The 21,241-nt window shown below is 35.5% G+C and overlaps 1 protein-coding gene and 1 long non-coding RNA gene across 2 annotated transcripts in view; one reads left to right on the top strand and one right to left on the bottom strand.

The window, feature by feature from the left end:
• LOC136043969 (ATP-binding cassette sub-family C member 4-like) overlaps positions 1-21,241 on the top strand; it is a 164,559-nt gene that overhangs the window by 3,674 nt on the left and 139,644 nt on the right. The window contains exon 2 of the mRNA XM_065729052.1: positions 13,260-13,370. Coding sequence (XP_065585124.1) covers positions 13,260-13,370 — 111 coding nt within the window. The remainder of the gene's footprint in view (positions 1-13,259; positions 13,371-21,241) is intronic.
• LOC136043971 (uncharacterized) overlaps positions 1-21,241 on the bottom strand; it is a 37,754-nt gene that overhangs the window by 12,580 nt on the left and 3,933 nt on the right. The window contains exon 2 of the long non-coding RNA XR_010621765.1: positions 6,429-6,541. This is a non-coding gene — a long non-coding RNA (uncharacterized LOC136043971). The remainder of the gene's footprint in view (positions 1-6,428; positions 6,542-21,241) is intronic.

Genomic DNA, 21,241 nt, shown 5'->3' with positions numbered 1-21,241 from the left:
GTCATATGTCTATATGCTGACATAGCCGCCCTATCATAATTCTTTTTATGAATTTTATAATTCTCTCACAATAATTTTGAACTTAAGTATTGTATTTTCATCATATTTTTGTGTATTTCATTAGGATTAACCTAACCTCACTTCTCGAATGTGTACCATATAATACAAAAGTACCGGACGGTGAATCTAATTTCTATTTAAGGGATGGTGATTTGTCTTCTGTGTACAACCGACCTTTACCTATTGGACTGTGAAATATCCTCCACATCAGGTGTTCAAATGATACAATATTTCTTATGGGCTATCCCATTCACCTAGTACCAAGTTGTAAACTAACCCTCAAATTCTCAAGTTCTATTTCATAATTTGCGTGATGTGCAATTCACTGTATGAAAATACTCCCAAACTGACTCCTAATGGTACCAGGTCACGTTTTTGGCGCTAAAGGCTGTCGTAACTCTGTGTGACTTAAAATAACAAAAACTATGTGTAGACTAAAAGTTTTGTAGAACAACAATAGTCCCGCTCTATACGCTAAAGTTTGACTCTTTCTCTCGATTCTACTTTATTAAACAGCAAAAAACTTTAGCGTAAAGAGCAGGGCGTTGAGAAGGGAACAGCCCCTTTCATACACGGTTTAATTTCTGTTCGTTTTAAGTTTTAATGTCGCTCCTTACTTTCAGTTAAAAAAAACTAGTTTTTTTTACTTAATTTCTGAACGTTTTTGAATTAATGCATGTTTGATTTTGGCTCTCCGCAAGTAAATTATTAAAATGAAATTTGCATATTAATTCTTTTTTTTTGGCTAAATGGCTTTCTCTTAGTTTTGATCAGACGATTTTGAGAAATAAGGGGTGGGGAAGGAGGCCTAGTTGCCCTCCAATTTTTTGGTTACTTAAAAAGGCAACTAGAACTTTTAATTTTTAACGAACGTTTTTATTAGTAAAAAATATACGTAACTTAAGAATTAACTTACGTAACAAACTTCTATATTCTTATATTTTTATTATATATATGTGGAGGTTTGTTCCCTCGTTAATACCTCGCTCTTTACACTAAAGCTCAAGTTTTGTCCCAATTCTTTAAGAATGACCCCTGAATCAGAAAGGCCGTTGAATAAATAGTTGAAATTACTAAAGATACTTTAGCATAAAGAGCGAGGTATTTGGGAGGAGAAGAACCCCTCATTTGCGTAATAATCTCTTTTCGTTTTAAGTTTTAATGCTACTCCTTACTTTCAATTGAAAAAACTTTTTCATATTTATTTTTTCATTGTTTTTTTTTTATGGTAATGCTAGATAACCCTGCGCCTTTTCATTGCATTTTTCTTCTCCCATGACATATTCCTCCAAGGAAAGATCCTCCCACGTAGCTCCCTCCCCTCAACCCCCCCCCAAACCCAAAGAATCCCCGTGAAAACGTCTGTACACTTCCCAATAACCATTACTGTATGTAAACAATGGTCAAAGTTTTTAACTTGCAGCCCCTCCCCCGGGGACTGTGAGGGAGTAAGTCATCCTCAAAGACATAGTTATTATGGTTTTTGACTATGCTGAACAAAATGGCTATCTCAAAATTTTGATCCGTTGACTTTGGGTAAAAAATGAGCGTGGGAGCGGGCCTAAGTGCCCTCCAATTTTTCGGTCACTTAAAAAAGGCACTAGAACTTTTCATTTCTGTTAGAATGAGCCCTCTTGCGACATTCTAGGACCACTTGGTCGATACGATGACCTCTGGGGAAAAAAACCCAAATAAACACGCACCCATGATCTGTCTTCTGGGAAAAATACGAAAATCCACATTTTTGTAGATAGGAGCTTCAAAGTTTTCCACTAGAAGTCTCTGATACACTGAATGCGATGGTGTGATTTTTGTTAAGATTGTATGACTTTTAGGGGGTGTTTCCCCCTATTTTCCAAAATAAGGCAAATTTTCTCAGGCTCGTAACTTTTGATGACAAAGACTAAATTTGATGAAACTTATATAATTAAAATCAGCATGAACATCCAATTCTTTTGATGTATCTTTTAGTATCAAAATTCTGTTTTTTAGAGTTTCGGTTACTATTGAGCCGGGTTGCTCCTTACTACAGTTCGTTACCACGAACTGTGGCTGGCTGGAACTTTTTGGCTGGAAATGAATTTTCACAAATGTGAATTTAACCACAAATAAAAAATGTTAGATAATTGACATAAAATACCATAGTAAGAAAACAAAATAATACATGATTCTTGCACACAAAGATGTCAAATAAATAGAAATTTTTGGAAACTGTTGGCCATTATAGGTTTTACCTCATATGTCACTTTAGCTTTACGACAAAAAATTTTACCATAAATTTTTTTTTGAGTATTTTGTAAACCAAAATCCCGTTTTTCAGAGTTTTGTTTACTATTGGGCCAATTCGCTAAGTGATTTCATGGCCTATGAAAGAGCCTTGAGAAAGAGAGCCTTTGAGAATTGAGAACCTTATAAATTTGTTTTGATACTTGTGTTTTATACGCCACTCAATCAAGTTTACGCTGTCTAAAACTCGAGAACGAACCGGTTTCTTTGTTAGTCTCTTTCAGCTTAGCGTGAGACAAGACAAGAATAGATGGGAAATATATATTTCTGGCTATATATTCGCACAATAGGGGTGGGGTGGGTGGTGGTAATGTTATTGGGCAGCTTGTAGTTAGAACACAATTTGCACTTCATAATTTGTAGATAAATGTGCCTAACAGATATTGCAGGCAGACCCTCTATACTTTACCCCAACCACACCCCCGTAATATTCAAATATGTAGCACAAATTTGTTTCTAAAGTAATATATTTTCATCATATTTTGTGATATTTTATTCGAATTGAGGGTCAAAGAAACAGGTTCCGAGTAAATCAAGCATGTGAGTGAGTAACGTATACTACACGAGTATCTTAGTTCTTTATTCTCTACGCGGTAATTAAGGATTTTTTTTTGCTCCTGATTGTGTCGTTGTGTCGTTGATTCTCGATTTTCAGTCTAACGCTAGCTTTTTAGAACTCTACGAATTTAGGTAAATTATTTTATTTTGAACCAATATTGCAGACTTGCATTGTATAAACGGCTAAAGAATAGCTTTGTTCGACTTTCATCTTCACTCTTTACTTACATCAGAAAACTTTTCTTTTTAACTAATCAGTCGTAAGAGTCCTCTTTATGGAATCAAGTTTAATACCCTTTTGAAATGTAACCATGGCTATTCTGCCTATTTCGTAGGATTAGGTAACTATAATTCTTATCTAAACTAACTGTTGCCATTTTATTTGTTTTCAGAAGGAATTCAGTCATATAACTATGCAAACATTGAGAAATTTTCAGGTGATTGGGACTATCTTGTGGCTCATATGTTGTTTTTGTGCCTATTAACTTGGCTCCATCTTTTGGGGGTCTAGGTATCCCCCCGGAAAATTCTCCCGCATTTTTTCCCAGGATAATTTTGGATGTTCATTGGAACGGAAATTGAAAACTATACTCACCTGTTTAAGTCAGAGGCAATGCTGTAGCGTTGACCATAGTAAAAAGGCATAAGGGTTCAATGTGTTATTATTTTTTTTCCCAGAGGAACTTCGTCGGAAGGGAGGGTCGTTTGGAGGGGTCTTATTCAATTCCAAATTAAAAGTTCTAGTGCCTCTTTCAATAGGGAAAAGTGATTAGAGGGCAACAAGCCCTCTCACTGTTTTTTCAAAAAATATATCGGATCAAAATTAGAGATAGTTATTTTGTTCAAAATAGTCCAAAATTCAAATAAACATGCCTTTGGGCAAGAGCTGTAAGCCGTGCAAGTTGCTCATTGTTAAGATATAAGGTTTTTTATGGGAAGGGTTGTCGCATAAAGTTTGAAGGGGGCTCATTCAACTGAAAATCTAAAGTTACAGTGCCATTTTTAAGGTTCAAAAGTGTTCGAGGCACTCATCCCCCACCCTCGTTCTTTTCTCTGTTGTTAGGGATGGGATAGATGCCTCAAAGGGTACATTTTAATGCCAAAACATCTTAACTCTCATTGAGTATTCAGGTGAATACACAGCTAGTTCTTAGTTGGGGGGGGGGTGCTTGGAGGTAGAAATCGATATTTAATTCCACTTGATTTCTTGGAACATTTCTGGTCTATACTGTTATTATGAAAGTGAAGAGGAATATTAACCCCCAAAATTAGCAAGATTTGTTCTCTATAGAAGGGGGGCTGCCCATTCCTCATCCACAACCTCCCCCTCGTCGCTGTATAAACTTTGGAGAATGCCCTTTTGGATTGGAAAACGAGAGTTCTAGTCGTTCTTTTTTTTGTAAACCGAGAGTGGTTGGGAACCAACCAGCCCCTGTCCTAAAACTGTTTTTGATATCTAATCCTTTTGTGACCCCTTAAGACATCTGACCGACATTCTGAGGTATCTATTTCGAACTTTCTCTGTGGGTGCTTAATTTTACGTGTGAGGAAATTTTTCATGGGGGAAATTATCCCAAGGGAATTTTCCCCGGGGGAAATTCTCTGGTGAGGGATTTTTTGCAAGGGGGTTTTCCAGTAGGACGCCGGCTCCCATCTCTTTGGTACCATGTCGTGCATGGTTTTGACAAGAACCAATATATACCCTATTAATGTCTAAAAATATTTCCGGGAAAAGGGGGGCTAGGTCTTGGTGAGTTTTCAGAAATGTGTGTGTTTTCCTGACAGAACTTCTCACTTTTTTTTAATACTTTTACTGGCCTGAGAATAGGCTGAACCGTTCAAAAAATTCCGTGATTCCATGTATAAATCATTATTTTTCAATTTCCTTACTCGTAGCCTATCATATAGGTCTTTTTTCGCCCCTTTTCCTGACAGCAAGATTTTTGTCTGTTTCAAACAGTTCGTTCTGTAAGTAAGGAGTGACCCGGCTCAATAGCAACCGAAACCCTAAAAAAACGGAATTTCGATACCAATAGGTATATCAAAATAATCGAGGTTTTATGCCGGTTTCAAATATATAAGTTTTAATAAATTTAATCTTTTCTATCAAAGGTAACGAGCCTGAGAAAATTTGTCTGCTTTTTTAAAGAGGAGGAAAATATCCCCTAAAAGTCATAGAATCTTAACGAAAATCACACCATCAGATTCAGTGTATCAGATAACCTTATTGTAGAAGTTTCAAGCACCTGTCTGAAAAAATGTGAAATTTTGTATTTTCTGCAAGAGGAAAGATCACTAATGCATGTTTATTTCTTTTTTTTTTTTCCTAGTGGTGATCCTATCAACCCAATGGTCCTAGAGCATCGTGAGAGGGCTAATGCTGTCTTTAATCGACCAAAAAATGGAGGGTAACTAGGCCTCCTCCCGCGCCCCTTTTTTCTCAAAATGGTCCGATCGAAATTTTGATAGCCAGTATGCACACATTTTTTTTTTGGGGGGGGGGTCTCCTGGTACTATTTTCCGCGGGGATAATTTTCAATGGGAGGGAAGTTTCTAGGGGTTGAATCTTTCAGGAGAAATTTTACGCCGGGGAATTAGTCAGAATTACCATACAAAATTCTTCCTATGTCTTGCTCTCTCCTTTCACTCTCAATTTTACGCGTGGAGATGTTCAGAATAATTGCCCGGGGTAAATTTTCATCAGGATTGAATTGTATAGAGAATAAATCCTTGAGGAGGAGGGATTTTTTCGTGGAGGAGCTGGTAGATTTGTTGGCATTATTAAAAAACGATCAGAAATTATATAAACAATAGGTTTTTTTCAACTGAAAGTAAGGAGCAACATTAAAACTTAAAACGAATAGAAATTATTACTTATATGAGGGGGTTACTCCCCCACAACACCTCGCTCTTTATGCTAAAGTTTGAATTCTATCCCAATCTTTTAAGAAGGAATCCTGAAACACAATGTTCGTTTAAACAGAAAAATAAGAAGCTTTTTTTAAGTACTAGAAACCTTTAGCGTAAAGAGCGACGTGTTGTGGAGGAGCAACCCCTTCATATACCTAATAATGTTTGTTCGTTTTAAGTTTTAATATTGCTCCTTGCTTTCAGTTGAAAAACTTGTTTTGTTTAATCTTAGGCAAAGATGGACTAAATTTTAGATTTCCAATGTCTGTTTGACATGTAATTATGTTGAACAAAACACGATGAAGTAACCTGGAAAAAGAATTTTATAAAAGCTAGCCAATTGAATCACCAAAAAGAGGAATTGCTCAGCTGGCAAGTATATATGCCCACCCTTTTGGTAAAAAGATATTAGTATGTGGTAAATCTTTAACACATATAATAAAGAAAAATATATAACACAGGCAAACCTAACCTGGAAATAAGACTTAAAAAGTTTGGTGATTGAATGTACACAAAGAAGAATCTTTTATGAAAAATGTTACTCTATCACATCCTTTAACGTGTTAGATTTTGATAAGCCATGATTATATTGATAAACATTGAATATTACTTACATTGTACAGAGCTTCAGCTATGGACGCTTAACAGTCTGTAGCTGCTGTCGAGGAGTTTACTCTTTTTGGTGATTACTGTTGTTAACTTGCAGCACTTATGACGTTACTGGTTTCTGCAATAGGGAGTTTCGCTCTTTTGAGAGATTGTTGATCATTAGTAGTAGTATAAACAGTTCCTGGTAACGAACTGCCGTAATGAACAACGCGGCACAATAATCACCGAATCTCTAAAAATTTGGATTTTTATATTAATAGATACATCAAAAGAATTAGCTTGTTATGCTGATTAAAATATATAAGATTCTTTAAGTTTAATGTTACCCATCAAAAGATACGAGCCTGGGAAAATCTGTCATATTTTTGAAATGGGGGGAAACACCCCCTAAAAGTCAAGGAATCCTTATGAAAGGACACCATAAGATTCAGCGTAGGAGAGGACCCTACTGTAGTGGTTTCAAACTGCTATCTACAAAAATATGGAATTTGGTATTTCGTGGATCACTGTCCTTGTTTTCCTTTTTTTCCCAGGGATGATTTCATCGAAGTAATGGTCCTAGAAGATCGGCAGTAGCTTTTGGTGGTGATGTGACCCTATTGTGATATAAGGGGAACACTATTGAACCAATTGTTCTTGAAGATTGGCAGACAGCTGATTCGGACTATAATTAAAAGTTCTAGTGCCCTTTTTAAGTGACCAAAAAGATTGGGAGCAGCCAGCCCCGGTCCCACCTCCCCCAATGTCGTCCGATCAAAATTTCGAGATTGCCATTTTGTTCAGAATAGCTGTTTGGTCCAATAAATATGCATTTGCTGATAGCATAACCCTCCACATCCCCTAGAGAAAGACCTTTAAGTTGAGAAATTTGCCGATATTTGTCCACTTACAATATTCGTAATTGTTAGCATAGCTCATAGCCTCCTGGTAAAGCATTTGACGACAAACCAATAGGTTACTAGTTCAGAAACCGATTCTTCTTCTTTTTTCTTCAGGAAAATGAGGAAGACCTGCCTTGTTGAGAATCAGAGAAAACCTGCCTTGAATGTTGAAGTAAGTAATGTACCGGGGGTGGTGGTATTTCCCGGGAATAAGTTGAAAAATTTGCCGATATTTGTCCACTTACAATATTCGTAATTGTTAGCATAGCTCATAGCCTCCTGGTAAAGCATTTGACGACAAACCAATAGGTTACTAGTTCAGAAACCGATTCTTCTTCTTTTTTCTTCAGGAAAATGAGGAAGACCTGCCTTGTTGAGAATCAGAGAAAACCTGCCATGAATGTTGAAGTAAGTAATGTACCGAGGGTGGTGGTATTTCCCGGGAAAAACTTTCAAGGAGGAGGATTTCCGATTTGATTTGACAACGTCCGTGAGAAATCTCCATAGAGAATTTTCAGCGAGAATAGAATTGTTTGGGTAGTATTCTCAACGTAGGGGTATTTTGCGTGAGAAGAACATTACTTTGAGGAATATTCTGTGGGGGAAAGAATTCTCCATGGAGGGAAGGGTGATTTCAAGGCACTATTAAAAAAAGGTCAGAAACTAAATAATAAAAAAACAAGTTTTTTCAACTGAAAGTTATGAGCAACATTAAAACTCAAAACGAACAGAAATTATTTTGTATATTTGGGAGGTTGCCCCCTTCTCAGCACCTCCTTTTTACGCTGAAATGTGACTTTTTGTCCCAATCCTTTAACAGTTACTCCAGAAACACAAAGGTCGTTTAATTACAATAGAAAACTGTTTTAGAAGTAATAATGAACTTGAGCATGAAGTCGGTGAAAAGTGAGGTTTTGAAGAGAGGACAACCCCCCTAATATACGAAATAACAGGTATGCATATGTTAGTCTAGCAACAGCAGGGATTAGGCCTACTATGTTTGAAAAAAAAAAACTAATTTTGCGAATCAAATGGTATATTTCTTTAACTTGTATCTAATTTATATCCTATAAATGTAAATAAATAACAAGGCCTAGATTATCCTTCCAATATGCTGCTATACCTTAGGCAACACGGTGATCTTGAATTAAGATCCCAAACATGAAATAAGCAGTGTGGTAACAAAGGTGTTGCTTTATTGATTCCTGATTTTACATTAAATAAAAAAAAACTAGTTTTTTAACTGAAAGTAAGGAGCGACATTAAAACTTAAAACGAACAGAAATTACTCCATATATGAAGGGGGCTTTTCCTCCTCAACGCCCCGCTCATTGCGTTTAAGTTTGACTCTTTCTCTTAACTCCACTTTTTGAAACAGTAAAAAACTTTAGCGTAAAGAGCGGGGCGTTGAGGAGGAAAAGCCCCTTTCATATACGGAGTAATTTCTGTTCGTTTTAAGTTTTGATATCGCTCCTTACTTTTAGTTAAAAAAACTTGTTTTTTCTTTTTAATTTCTGGACGTTTTTGAATTAATGCATGTTTTGATCTTGGCTCTCCGCACATAAATAATTAAAACGAAATTTGTATATTAATTTTTTTTTTGGCTAAATGGCTTTCTCATAGTTTTAATCGGAAGATTTTGAGAAAAAAGGAGTGGGAGAGGAAGCCTAGTTACTCTCCGATTTTTTGGTTACTTAAAAAGGCAACAAGAACTTTTAATTTTTTACGAACATTTTCACTAGTAAAAAATATAGGTAACTTACGAATTAACTTACGTAGAGAACTTCTATATTCGTATGTTTTTATTGCGCATATGAGGGGGTAGCCCTTCCCCATAAAATCGTCCATTGAAAAACACAGTTGTAGATGGTGTGCTGAAGACTAAGTAAGAGCAAATGATTGATTATAATTAATGACAGTAGAGTTCTGGAAGTTAAAAAACAGACAAATTATATTTCTCTGTGTTATACACCCCAAAAACTCTTCCCTTGTATAAGTTAAACTCGGTTAAACCTCGTCAATACCTCGCTCTTTACACTACAGCTTAAATTTTGTCCCACTTCCTTAAGAATGACCCCTGAATCACAAAGGCCGTAGATTAAATAGTTGAAATTACTAAAAATACTTTAGAGTAAAGAGCGAGGTATTACCAGGAGGTAAACCCCTCATATGCCTAATAATTTCTGTTCGTTTTAAGTTTTAATGATGCTTCTTACTTTCACTTGAAAAAAACTTTTCATATTTATTTTTTCATTGTTTTGTTTTTAAATAATGCTAGAAAATTCTGCGCCCCTTCATTGAAATTCTCTTCCCCCATGACAAACTCCTCCATGGAAAGGTCTTCCCACGTACCCTTCCCCCTCAACTTCTCCCCCCCAAACGAAAAAATCCCCCTGAAAACGTCTGTACACTTCCCAATAACCTTTACTATATGTAAAGACAGGTCAAGTTTGTAACTTGCAGCCCCTTCCACGGGGAGTGTAAGGGAGTAAGTCGTCCCCAAAGACATGGCTATTAGGTTTTTCGACTATGTTGAACAAAATGGATATCTCAGAATTTTGATCGAATGACTTTGGGGGGAAAATGAGCGTGGGAGGGGGCCTAAGTGCCCTCCAGTTTTTTTGTCACTTAAAAAGGACACTAGAACTTTTACTTTCAGTTAGAATGAGCCCTATCATGACATTCTAGGACCACTGAGCCGATACGATCACCCCTGGAAAAAAAAACAAAAAATAAATAAACACGCATCTGTGATCTGTCTTCTGGCAAAAAATGCGAAATAACCACATTTTTGCAGATAGGAGCTTGAAACTTCTACAAAAGGGTTCTCTAATACGCTGATCCCGATGGTTTGATTTTCGTTAAGATTTTATAATTTTTAGTGGGTGTTTCCCCCTATTTTTTATAATTAAGAACATTTTCTCAGGCTTGTAACTTTTGATGGGTAACACTAATCTCGATGAAACTTATATATTTAAAATTAGCATTAAAATGCAATCCTTTTGATGTAACTATTGGTATTAAAATTCTATTTTTTAGAGTTTCGTTACTATTGAGCCAGGTCGCTCCTTACTACAGTTCGTTGTAATTTCTGTTCGTTTAAACTTAAAACGAACAGAAATTACTCCGTATATGAAATGGGTTGTCCCCTCCGCAATCCCTCGCTCTCTACGCTAAAGCTTTTAATTGTTTTAAAAAGCAGAATTGTGGCAGAGTCAAACTTTAGCGTAAAGAGCGAGGGATTGCGGAGGGGACAACCCATTTCATATACGGAGTAATTTCTGTTCGTTTTAAGTTTTAATGTCGCTCCTTACTTTCAGTTAAAAAAACTAGTTTTTTTTATGTAATTTCTGAACGTTTTTGAATTAATGCATGTTTGATTTTGGCTCTCCACGCATAAATTATTAAAATGAAATTTGTATATTAATTCTTTTTTTGGCTAAATGGCTTTCTCTTAGTTTTGATCAGACGATTTTGAGAAATAAGGGATGGGGGAAGAGGTCTAGTTGCCATGCAATTTTTCGGTTACATAAAAAGGCAACTATAAATTTTAATTTTTAACGAATTTTTTTATTAGTAAAAAATATAAGTAACTTAAGAATTAACTTACGTAACAAACTTTTATATTCTTTAATTTTTATCATGTATATGAGAGGGTTTGTACCCTCGTTAACACCTCGTTCTTTACACTAAATCGTAAGTTTTGTCCCAATTCTTTAAGAATGACCCCTGAATCAGAAAGGCCGTAGAATAAATAGTTGAAATTACTAAAAATACTATAGCATAATGAGTGAGGTACCCCTCCTAAATACATCGCTCTTTATGCTAAAGCATTTTTAAAACCCCTCATATGCGTAATAATCTCTGTTCGTTTTAAGTTCCAATGCTACTCTTTACTTTCAATTGAAACAACTTTTCCATGTTTATTTTTTCATACTTTTTTTATAGTAATTTTATAAAATCCTGCGCCATTTTCATTGAATTTCTTTTCCCCCATGACATATCTCTCCAAGGAAAGATCCTCCCACATAGCCCCCTCCCCTCAACCCCACCTCCAAAACCAAAAAAAATCCCCTGAAAACGACTGTACACTTCCCAATAACCATTATTATATGTAAACACTGGTCGAAGTTTGTAACTTGCAGCTCCTCCCCCAGGGACTGTGGGAGAGTAAGTCATTCCCAAAGACATAGTTATTATGGTTTTTGAATATGTGGAAAAAATGGCTATTGCAAAATTTTGATCTGTTGACTTTGGAGAAAAAATGAGTGTAGGAGGGGGCCTAGGTGCCCTCAAATTTTTTTGGTCTCTTAAAAAGGGCACTAGAACTTTTCATTTCCGTTAGAATGAGCCCTCTTGCGACATTCTAGGACAACATGGTCGATACGATGACCCCTGGGAAAAAAAAAAACAAAAAAAAACAAACAAATAAACACGCACCCGTGATTTGTCTTCTGGCAAAAAATACGAAATTCCACATTTTTGTAGATAGGAGCTTGAAAATTATGCCATACGGTTCTCTGATACGCCGAATGCGATGGTGTGATTTTCGTTAAGATTCTATCACTTTTCAGGGGGTGTTTTCCCCTATTTTCCAAAATAAGGCAAATTTTTTCGGGCTTGTAACTTTTGATGACAGACTAAATTTGGTGAAACTTATATACTTAACATCAGCATGCGTGGGTGGTATGAGGCGCATATACTACAAAATGACACTAGTTGATGCTAATAATAAGGTTATAACCACTGGTAAAAAAATGTTGGGTTTGTATGGAAGAGATTTCTAAGGAAAGTAATGCTGTCAGAGACCTAGAAGGTACGCCAACTCGGGGGAGATAATCCCCATGTGGAATTTTAAAATTACTGAAAAATGTGAAAATAGTCATTGTCCCCCACCCCTTATATTTTGGTAAATCAGTGTCCCTTGGACCCAGTCTAATGAATCCCGATTCCACTGGGCATAATTTAGTAGATTAGCTCATAGCTTTTGAATTGAGAAATAACACAGCCACTCTTTTCCCCGTTTTCGCGGGGAATTTCATAATTCAAATTATGATTTCAAGTTTACACTGCCAGACCTTGTATGGTTATTCATGTGTCAGTGACGAATAATCATTTAACATCGTACCCAAGTCACTGGAAGAGCTACTTGCTATGAAGTTCCTCACTTGGTGATAATGAGAACGGGAAGGGAATTTCGAATAAAATTCGTTTTTTAGATTTGTTCAGTTTTTTGTGCAAATAACTGAGTGTTATTTTTCAAGTTCAAAAGGCATATCACTACATTAGCATCCCTTTCGTGCTTTTTTTTTCATTTTTTTTTTTTTCGTAAGACTCGGATTTTTGTACCAGTGGTTATAACCTTATTATTAGCATCAACTAGTGTCATTTTGTAGTATATGCGCCTCAAACCACCCCCGCCAACTCTAATTCAATAATAAAATGGTAAAGATCATTGGGTGAGTTACTTAATTTTGATCAAACATGTTTAGCTGTATTTAACCTAGTCACATTTTTTTTTTTTTAAGAAAATCTGAATTTTTTCCTCCGTTAATGTTGAAAAGGTAAAAAAGTAAAAAAACATGAAAATTATCAATTATAAATTAACAGAGTTCATACTAGAGGCCTACAGATTCAGGAGAACACCCGAATTTTCGGTACCAGGTTAGGCGTGAAAATACCTGGTCCTGCTAGAAGAACAAGAACTACACATAATGACCATACTGTCAACATATATTTAATTATACTGAATAAAAACAAAAACCGATTCGTAAGACTCGGATTTTTTTCGTAAGACTCGGGGCATTGCATTTCTGATGGACCAACTTTCGTTTATTACGGGCCGCTTGCATATTAAATTAGCTTACAGCTTAAAATTAGCTTACAGCTATTGCAGCAACCGTGATTTTATGTGCGATATGGACCATATTCTAAATTGGATTTGTTTTCTTATAGGTGGTTAAATCCTTTGTTCAAGCTTGGCTCCACAAACGATTTAGAGCTCCAGGATTTGTATCGAGTCCTCCCAAATGATCGGTCCTCTGCTCTTGGGAACAAGCTTCAAGAGTAAGTTCGTTGTATATATTCAGCCATCTGGTTACCTAGTTCTAAACCATCCAGGATGGAACTGCATTAGACTGACACTGGTGAACGCATCTCTTTACTTTCACCTCCTTTTAGAGCTTTCCCTTTTCCCCAGTCTCTTGTAATCTTTATAAATTTAAGGTATTTATCTAATCACATCGTAGCTCATCAAACGCTATGTGCAGGATTTTTAATTGGGAATATGGGAAGGAACGGGTGGGGTGAAACGGCAGTTACTTCTCAGGTTTTCTATAAATCTCATAATAACTAAATCCATCTTTTACGGACTTTGCATCGTTCGTTTTTTAGGGATAGAGCATGAAACCTGCCAATGCGTACAGCCTAGCTAAAGTTACTCTACTTTTCTCTGTTACCCTGATGGGGAACTTTACAAAATCACCTTTAAGACTCTATAATGGAGGTTTAGCCCTTCCGCACCTGTGGAGATACTCCCTGGGAAAACAAATTCTGGGCCCCTCCTCCTTGTCGTTGAATTTTGTGGCTTATATATCATTCAGATTCATCAAATGAGTTTCTATTTGAATTTATTTATTGCTTGCATCTCTCTTAATCTTTTTTGTTTTGAATTAGGGTCTAGTGTTGCAATTGTTGATCTTTGATAAAGAAATTTATTGGGGTGTTTATTCCCAGCCTTATGAACTATGGTCTTTGTTGACACAGTTTATTGTCTACGTGTTATATATTGTTTTTTTCATCAATTAATTAAAAAATAAAAAAAATTCTCGTTTTGTTTTTTACTGAAATAAACATCAAAATTGCAACTTAAAACGGAAACAAATTACTGGTTTGGAGATTGCTTGAGATACATATCTACAGTACTAGGGCAAATAAACCAACCAATAATATTTTTCAATATATGCGGGATTCTAAAACCTATTCCTTAACTTTGAACACGGGTTCTATTGCAACTGAACCTTCTTGTAACTGAACCTCGTGCAACTAAGCCCTCGTGTGACTGAACCCTTGTTCAACTGAACACCTGCGTAACTTACCCCGTGCAAATCAACCCTTGTGATACTGAACCGTCGTACAACTGAACCCCGTTCAACTCTAGCCTACTCAACTTAGCCATCATGCAACTTAACCCCTGTGTGACTAAATCTTTGTTTAACCGGACCCCGTTCAACTAATCCCTCGTGCACCTCAAACCCCGTTTAGTTGAAACCTTGTTTAATTACACCCCTTTTAAATTAATCATCGTGAAACTCAACCCCCGTGTATGGGTCTTATCTTTACCAGAATTTAAGAGATTAATTATTTTAAATTATTAGTAAAATCTACGTAAAGATTATTTTTTGTGCAAATATTTTTTTAATTTTCCTTTTGTCAATAAAATAATTAACCGTAGAATAAAAAGACATTCTTGTAAAATCGAAGAAGATATTTCACAATGTGAGGCTACTGATAAGCCCTCAAATATTGTCTATCTTCCGTAGCCTATATCCCAAGGATCACAACAAAATTAAAAAAAGATGTTCTGGTAGTTCTGGTAGCCCGCTAAACCCAGCTTTTCCACTTGAGACATGGCACCATAACTGTTGTTTCTAGTGCCATTTGCCAATTGCATAAGGTGGAATTTATAGGAAGAACTTAGATATGAACAATAGCTTCTATATGAGTTATTATAGGAGATGTCTAAGATTTTCTGGTAGCCTGCTAGCCCCACTCCTTAAAAAATTATCTGAAAATCGCCTGTTTTAGTGCCATATTTGCAGATGATGAAATTTATAAAAAGCACGTAGATGTGGGAAATAGCTTTAAATGAACCGTTAAGCATCTACTTTAAATGAACCGTTAAACATCTCTGTATGATGTTCTGGTAACCCACCAGCTCTCTAACAAAAAAGGAGGCATCATCGATGCCGATGCAAAAAAAGAAATGATTTTCCTTGCTGCTAAAGGAGGGGACTGTAATTGCCCAATTCAAGGTTTCAATCATGCTGACTCCAATGACACTTTGTTTATTTTGATCTGACGCCATTTCCAAGGGGTTTCGTTCCAGGCTTTTTTTTTAAATCAATAGTAACCGAAACTCTAAAAAAAATGGAATTCTGATACCAATAGTTACATCAAAAGAATCGCATTTTAATGCTGATTTTAAATATACGTTTCATCAAGATCAGTTATACCCAACAAAAGCTACGAGCCTGAGAAAATTTGCCTCATTTTAGAAAACAGGGGGAAACACCCCCTAAAAGTCATACAATCTTAACAAAAATCAAAAAATGAAAACGTTTGTAAAAAATTAAAGTTCTAGTTGCTTTTTTAAGTAATCAGAAAATTGGAGGGCAACTAGGCCTCCTCTCTCGCTCCTTTTTTCTCAAAATCTTCCGGATAATTGCAATTAATTAATATGCAAATTTCGTTTTAATCATTTATGTGCAGAGAGCCAAGATCAAAACATGCATTAATTTAAAAACGTCCAGAAATTAAACAAACAAAAAACAAGTTTTTTTAAATGAAAGTAAGGAGCGACATTAAAACTTAAAACGAACAGAAATTACTCTGTATATGAAAGGGGCTTTTCCTCCTCAACACCCCGCTCTTGACGCTAAAGTCTGACTCTTTCTCTCAACTCTACTTTTTAAAACAGTAAAAAACTTTAGCGTAAAGAGCGGGGCATTGAGGAGGAAAAGCCCCTTTCATATACAGAGTAATTTATGTTCGTTTTAAGTTTAATTTCTGGACGTTTTTGAATCATTGCATGTTTTGATGTTGGCTCTCGGACAATTTGCGTGGGAAGGGGCCTAGTTGCCCTCCAATTTTTTGGTCACTTAAAAAAGGCACTAGAACTTTTAATTTCCGTTAGAATGAGCCCTCTCGCGACATTCTAGGACCACTCAGTCGATACGATCTCCCATGGGAAAAAAACAAAACAAATAAACACGCACCCGTGATCTGTCCTCTGGCAAAAAATGCGAAAATCCACATTTTTGTAGATACGAGCTTGAAACTTCTACTATAAGTTTCTCTGATACGCTGAATCTGATGATGTGATTTTTGTTAAGATTGTATGACTTTTAGGGGGTGTTTCCCCCTATTTTCTAAAATTAGGCAAATTTTCTCAGGCTCGTAACTCTTGATGGGTATAACTGATCTTGATGAAACATATATATATATTTAAAATCAGCGTTAAAATGCGATTCTTTTGATGTAACTATTGGTATCAAAATTCCATTTTTTAGAGTTTCGGTTACTATTGAGCCGGGTCGCTCCTTACTACAGTTCGTTCCCACGAACTATTTGATTACCACAAATTACCTTTCGCAATAAACTTTTCAAACAGTTTGTAACGAACTGTAGTAAGGAGCGACCCGGCTCAATAGTAACCGAAACTCTAAAAAACAGAATTTTGATGCTAAAAGATACATAAAAAGAATCGGATTTTCATGCTGATGTTAAGTATATAAGTTTCACCAAATTTAGTCTGTCATCAAAAGTTACAAGCCCGAAAAAATTTGCCTTCTTTTGGAAAATAGGGGAAAACACCACCTGAAAAGTGATAGAATCTTAACGAAAATCACACCATCGCATTCAGCGTATCAGAAAACCCTACAGCATAAATTTCAAGCTCCTATGTACAAAAATGTGGAATTTCGTATTTTTTGCTAGAAGACAGATCACGGGTGCGTGTTTTTTTTTTTTTTTTTTTTTTTTTTTAAATCATTGTTTTGTGCCTTCTATATGAATTTTTATTAAAAATATGCAAAAATAAATATAAAAAAGCAATTTTCTGAGAGCAATAAAGAGCGGAGTTGAAAATTAAAACGAGCAAAAAATAAAACTTCACAGCTTATCGTACAAATATCGATAAAACTAGTGTAAATAAAATGGAGATATTTTCCTACGTTTGTAGGATTATAGAAAACAAGCACTACGCAAAACACAAAAGTTAAGTATAAAAAACAAGAATATCGATTTAGGGAGCTCATAGCGTCTCAACAACAAACTAATACGTTTTTCAGTTTTACACGAGCTTTGATATCAGTAACTTTTAGCATAGAATTAAAATTATCTTAAAAACCTGTGATTAGGAAAAACCTAGATAAAAATACAATACTTTAGAAAAAAATTGGGCTGTATATTGCATATTAGGGGGCGAGGGTTGAAGATAAAGTATTATGGGTCTGCCTGCATAATGTGTTAGGTACAATTATTCTGCATTTTATTTAGTAAGAATTTTTGTAACTTCAGACTGTCCAAATACTTCATCCCTCTCCTAATGGGCAAATATATAGCTCAAATTATATATTTTCCACCTATTCTGTCACTTCTCTTTGTCTTGTTTCACGCTAAGCTAAAAGATTCTAATGATAAAACTGGTTCTATAATGCGTCAGTAAATGAACAACTTGAGCGGTAGGGGGTTTATCATGCAAGTACTGTTCTTTTTCCGCTTTTCATTTTCTGTTGGTAAGGGCAGACCATGAACATTGGATTGGAGTGCGTCTTTTTTGCTGTTGCTCTTTTTGTGGAAAGATTAGTCTTTATTTATTTTTGTTTATAGTTTTCTAATTTTCAGTAACATTATTTTAACAATGAATTATATAAAATTGAAGTTGTTAAATTACGGTAATGTGAAGTTACATAAATATCTTGTACCAACAGACATTAATCTACATTAAAATCACAATCACTGTTTCCGCTCAAGTGCGCTGGCGTAAACCGGACTCGTTCCTCCGTTTATAGAGATGGTATAATAAAGTAATCTGGTCATCAACTCACAACAGCATGGTAACGGAACTAGTTTTAAGAGCCAACGTAATATTCTTTGTACGTCATGAAGACCGTATGTGGACTAGACAGCTGTCAGACATAATGGCAGCAATGAATATTTTGTCTTAGAAAGACAATTGCTTCTACTGGTGATTAATTGAAAATGTTCTGATGAAAATAGAGAGCAAAATTCAGACTTGGAATGTGCCTAAAGGTCAACGTCGCTGCATATGCGATATGTGCCTATCAAAGTAGCTCAAAGAAACCGACCCATAACTTTTTTCCATACTGGTTTATTTGGAAACCTTGTGCTTTACTGGAAACGTAATGTTTTACCGAATTTTTTTTAACATCTTTTTCCCATTTGGTGGTGTTTAGACTATATACTAATGAAACTTCGTTCCAATCATAGAAAAATGTCTTTAGAGGGGACCTAAATTTTGCTGGAAAGCAAAAACATGTTTAATTACGATGCTATTGTAAGAAGGTGTTGCTTCTGATAAAAGGTAATAGAAACACAATCTAGTTTTCACCTTTAGTGATAAAAAAACTAAAATTTTGAAACAAAATTACGTCTTAAACATTTATATGTGAAACAATAAGAGTTCAGCGATCCAAAGAGACGTTAACAAGAATTCAGCAATGTCCAGGTTTAGTGTCACTTGGCCTTTGATTTACATTCATCCAACACAAACGAAATTCTAATTTTCAGGTTATGTTTCTTTTCTATTTAATTATGTACTGCGAAGCTTTAGCTGGGTCAGACCCTAAGGCTTTTCAGGGCAACAAAGGTGCAGTTCCAGTCCCACGGTAAAGGCTGTTATGTTCATAAAGTGTGTTGAAGCGCAAAGTCTCGGGGAGGCCAACCGAGTGGGTGCCAATTTTGCACCACCTGGTATAGTCTTAGAATACCATGTGTATTGCACAATTCTGCCCTGCATGCCATTATTTCCACCATGTTTTTCACAGTTTCTGCTGCACTTGGCATACTTCCGCCACGCGTGGCACGCATTCCATGTTGTACCTGAACAATAAGTGTGCGTAGCCCTCCTGGCTGACTTTTACAATTTGGAGCTCAAATAGTAGGGGGGAGAGGGCAGTAATAGCCATGAATAGCCATATAGTTTGGTAGCATAGAGTATACACATACTTAAAACTAGCACATTGAGATGGTGGTATTGTGCCAAAACTGTAATATCCGTAAGAGGAAGTTTGTTGTTAACGGAATTTTCCTTATATTTCCAAAACTGATTTTTGGGGGTATGTTATAGGAGTATAATTGGAGAAGAGCTGTTTTTGGGTTTTCTTAGCCTTTCTCAAAAATTTTCATATGCCCTTTCTAAAGAAGAAATAGCTGTTTTAATTCCTTTTTTTTTATGCCAAATGACCATGAAAAATGCGAAAATTCCAATATAAAATGATGAAAAATTAGAACAAATCTTATCATCTTTTGATAGTTAAAAAATTGTAACCATCAACAGGCGTTTTGCTATCTTCCCTCGGCAATTATTGTAATTAATGTTTGTTTCTACGGTAATTTGTAAATAAGTTAGTCAATCTGTCACACTGACTCTACGGCACTCAACTTTTAATACGGTTTTTAGTCGGGGAATACCGGATAGTAAAAAACAAACCTCTTGTTTTTACTAACTACACAAAACAGAATTGGAAGTATTTTTTAATGTTTTTCAATAGATCACTCAGTCCAATTTTGTCTATGTGTTTTACAGTTGCTTTGGTACTCCCGTGCAATCCAGAATACATTCAAAAAGTTAGGTTAATCATAATGAAATATACCAAATATGATGAAAATATAATGCTTTAGCTTAAATAGTATTATATTTTTTGTTATATATTTGAATACTAGGGGGGGGGGTGACGCAACCTAACATAATCTTACCCCCTCTTCCTAATGTGCAAATATATATATTCCAAATTATACAAGTCCAATTGCATTCTGTCACCCGCCATTTGTCTTGCAAACTTCTCGAGTGTGATCTGGATTGTACGGCAGTAGGCCTACCGTTGCTTTTTATCCATTCTTTATAGTGGTTGGTCTCACTACATTCACTTTTGTACTTTCCTTTGTCAGAGGTAAAGGACGAAAACTAAAGCTTTGCGGACTTTGAAAAATGTCTATTCACAAAATAAGAAGAATTTGCGGTATTTTTTCCATGAAATTGTCTCGCTTAAAAATTATTTTTCACATTTTGGTTGCAAAGAGTCGCGATTGGCTCTTTACTAGGCTATCGCTACCGCTGATATTATGAAAAGAAAAGAAAGTTACCAATTAGTTTTTGGGTAACGGACTGTTAGCACTGAGCCAGTAGGTGAATGGCAAAGTATGCCACTTGCGTAGCAGTCTTTTTATTCCTGTAAATAGGGCTCTAGAATATATATTTTCCACTTGATTGAGCCCTCTCTCTATCTTTTAGGACTATTTGTTCGATATGATCTCTCCTGAAACAAAAAAAAAAAACAAAAACAAAAACAACAACAATAAAAAATATGCACCGTGATCTTTATTCTTGAAAAAAGGACATTTTTATAGACACGAGTTTGTACCCTCTACAGAAAAGTTCCCTGGTATGATGAATCTAATGGTGGGATTCCCATTGAAATAACTTAATTTCTGGGTATGTTTCACCCCTTGTTCGAAAACCACGCAAATTTTCTTTGGGCCTTAGCTTTTGATAGGTAACTTTAAACTTGATGAGTTGTATATAATTGAAATCAGCATACAAATTTAATTCTTTTGACTGAATATTTGCTATCAAAATTCCTTTTTAGATTTTTGGTTAATATTGGCCCAAGTTACTCTATACTTATAGTTTGTGACCACAAACTGTTTGATTCCCGTTCCTTTTGGGTTTCACTTGTTTATTGATAGTGACAGTATTTTACAATATGATTACGGTTTGACTTTATTTTCGCTCGTTTTAGGTTTTTCGTCTTTATTTTTCATTGAAAAACTTCATTTGCGGATTTTTAAAAATTAATATTGTCTGCAAAGACACTGACTCCAAAATTAGACACACAAAAAAAAGAAAGAAATAGGAAAGGTTAGTTAGAGGTTTTAAATGATGTGTTAAAATAATACTATGTTTACTTTTAATT

The sequence above is a fragment of the Artemia franciscana genome, chromosome 2, assembly GCF_032884065.1.
Source record: "Artemia franciscana chromosome 2, ASM3288406v1, whole genome shotgun sequence".
Lineage (NCBI taxonomy): Eukaryota > Metazoa > Arthropoda > Branchiopoda > Anostraca > Artemiidae > Artemia > Artemia franciscana.
This window is presented reverse-complemented; position numbering and strand designations above follow the sequence as displayed.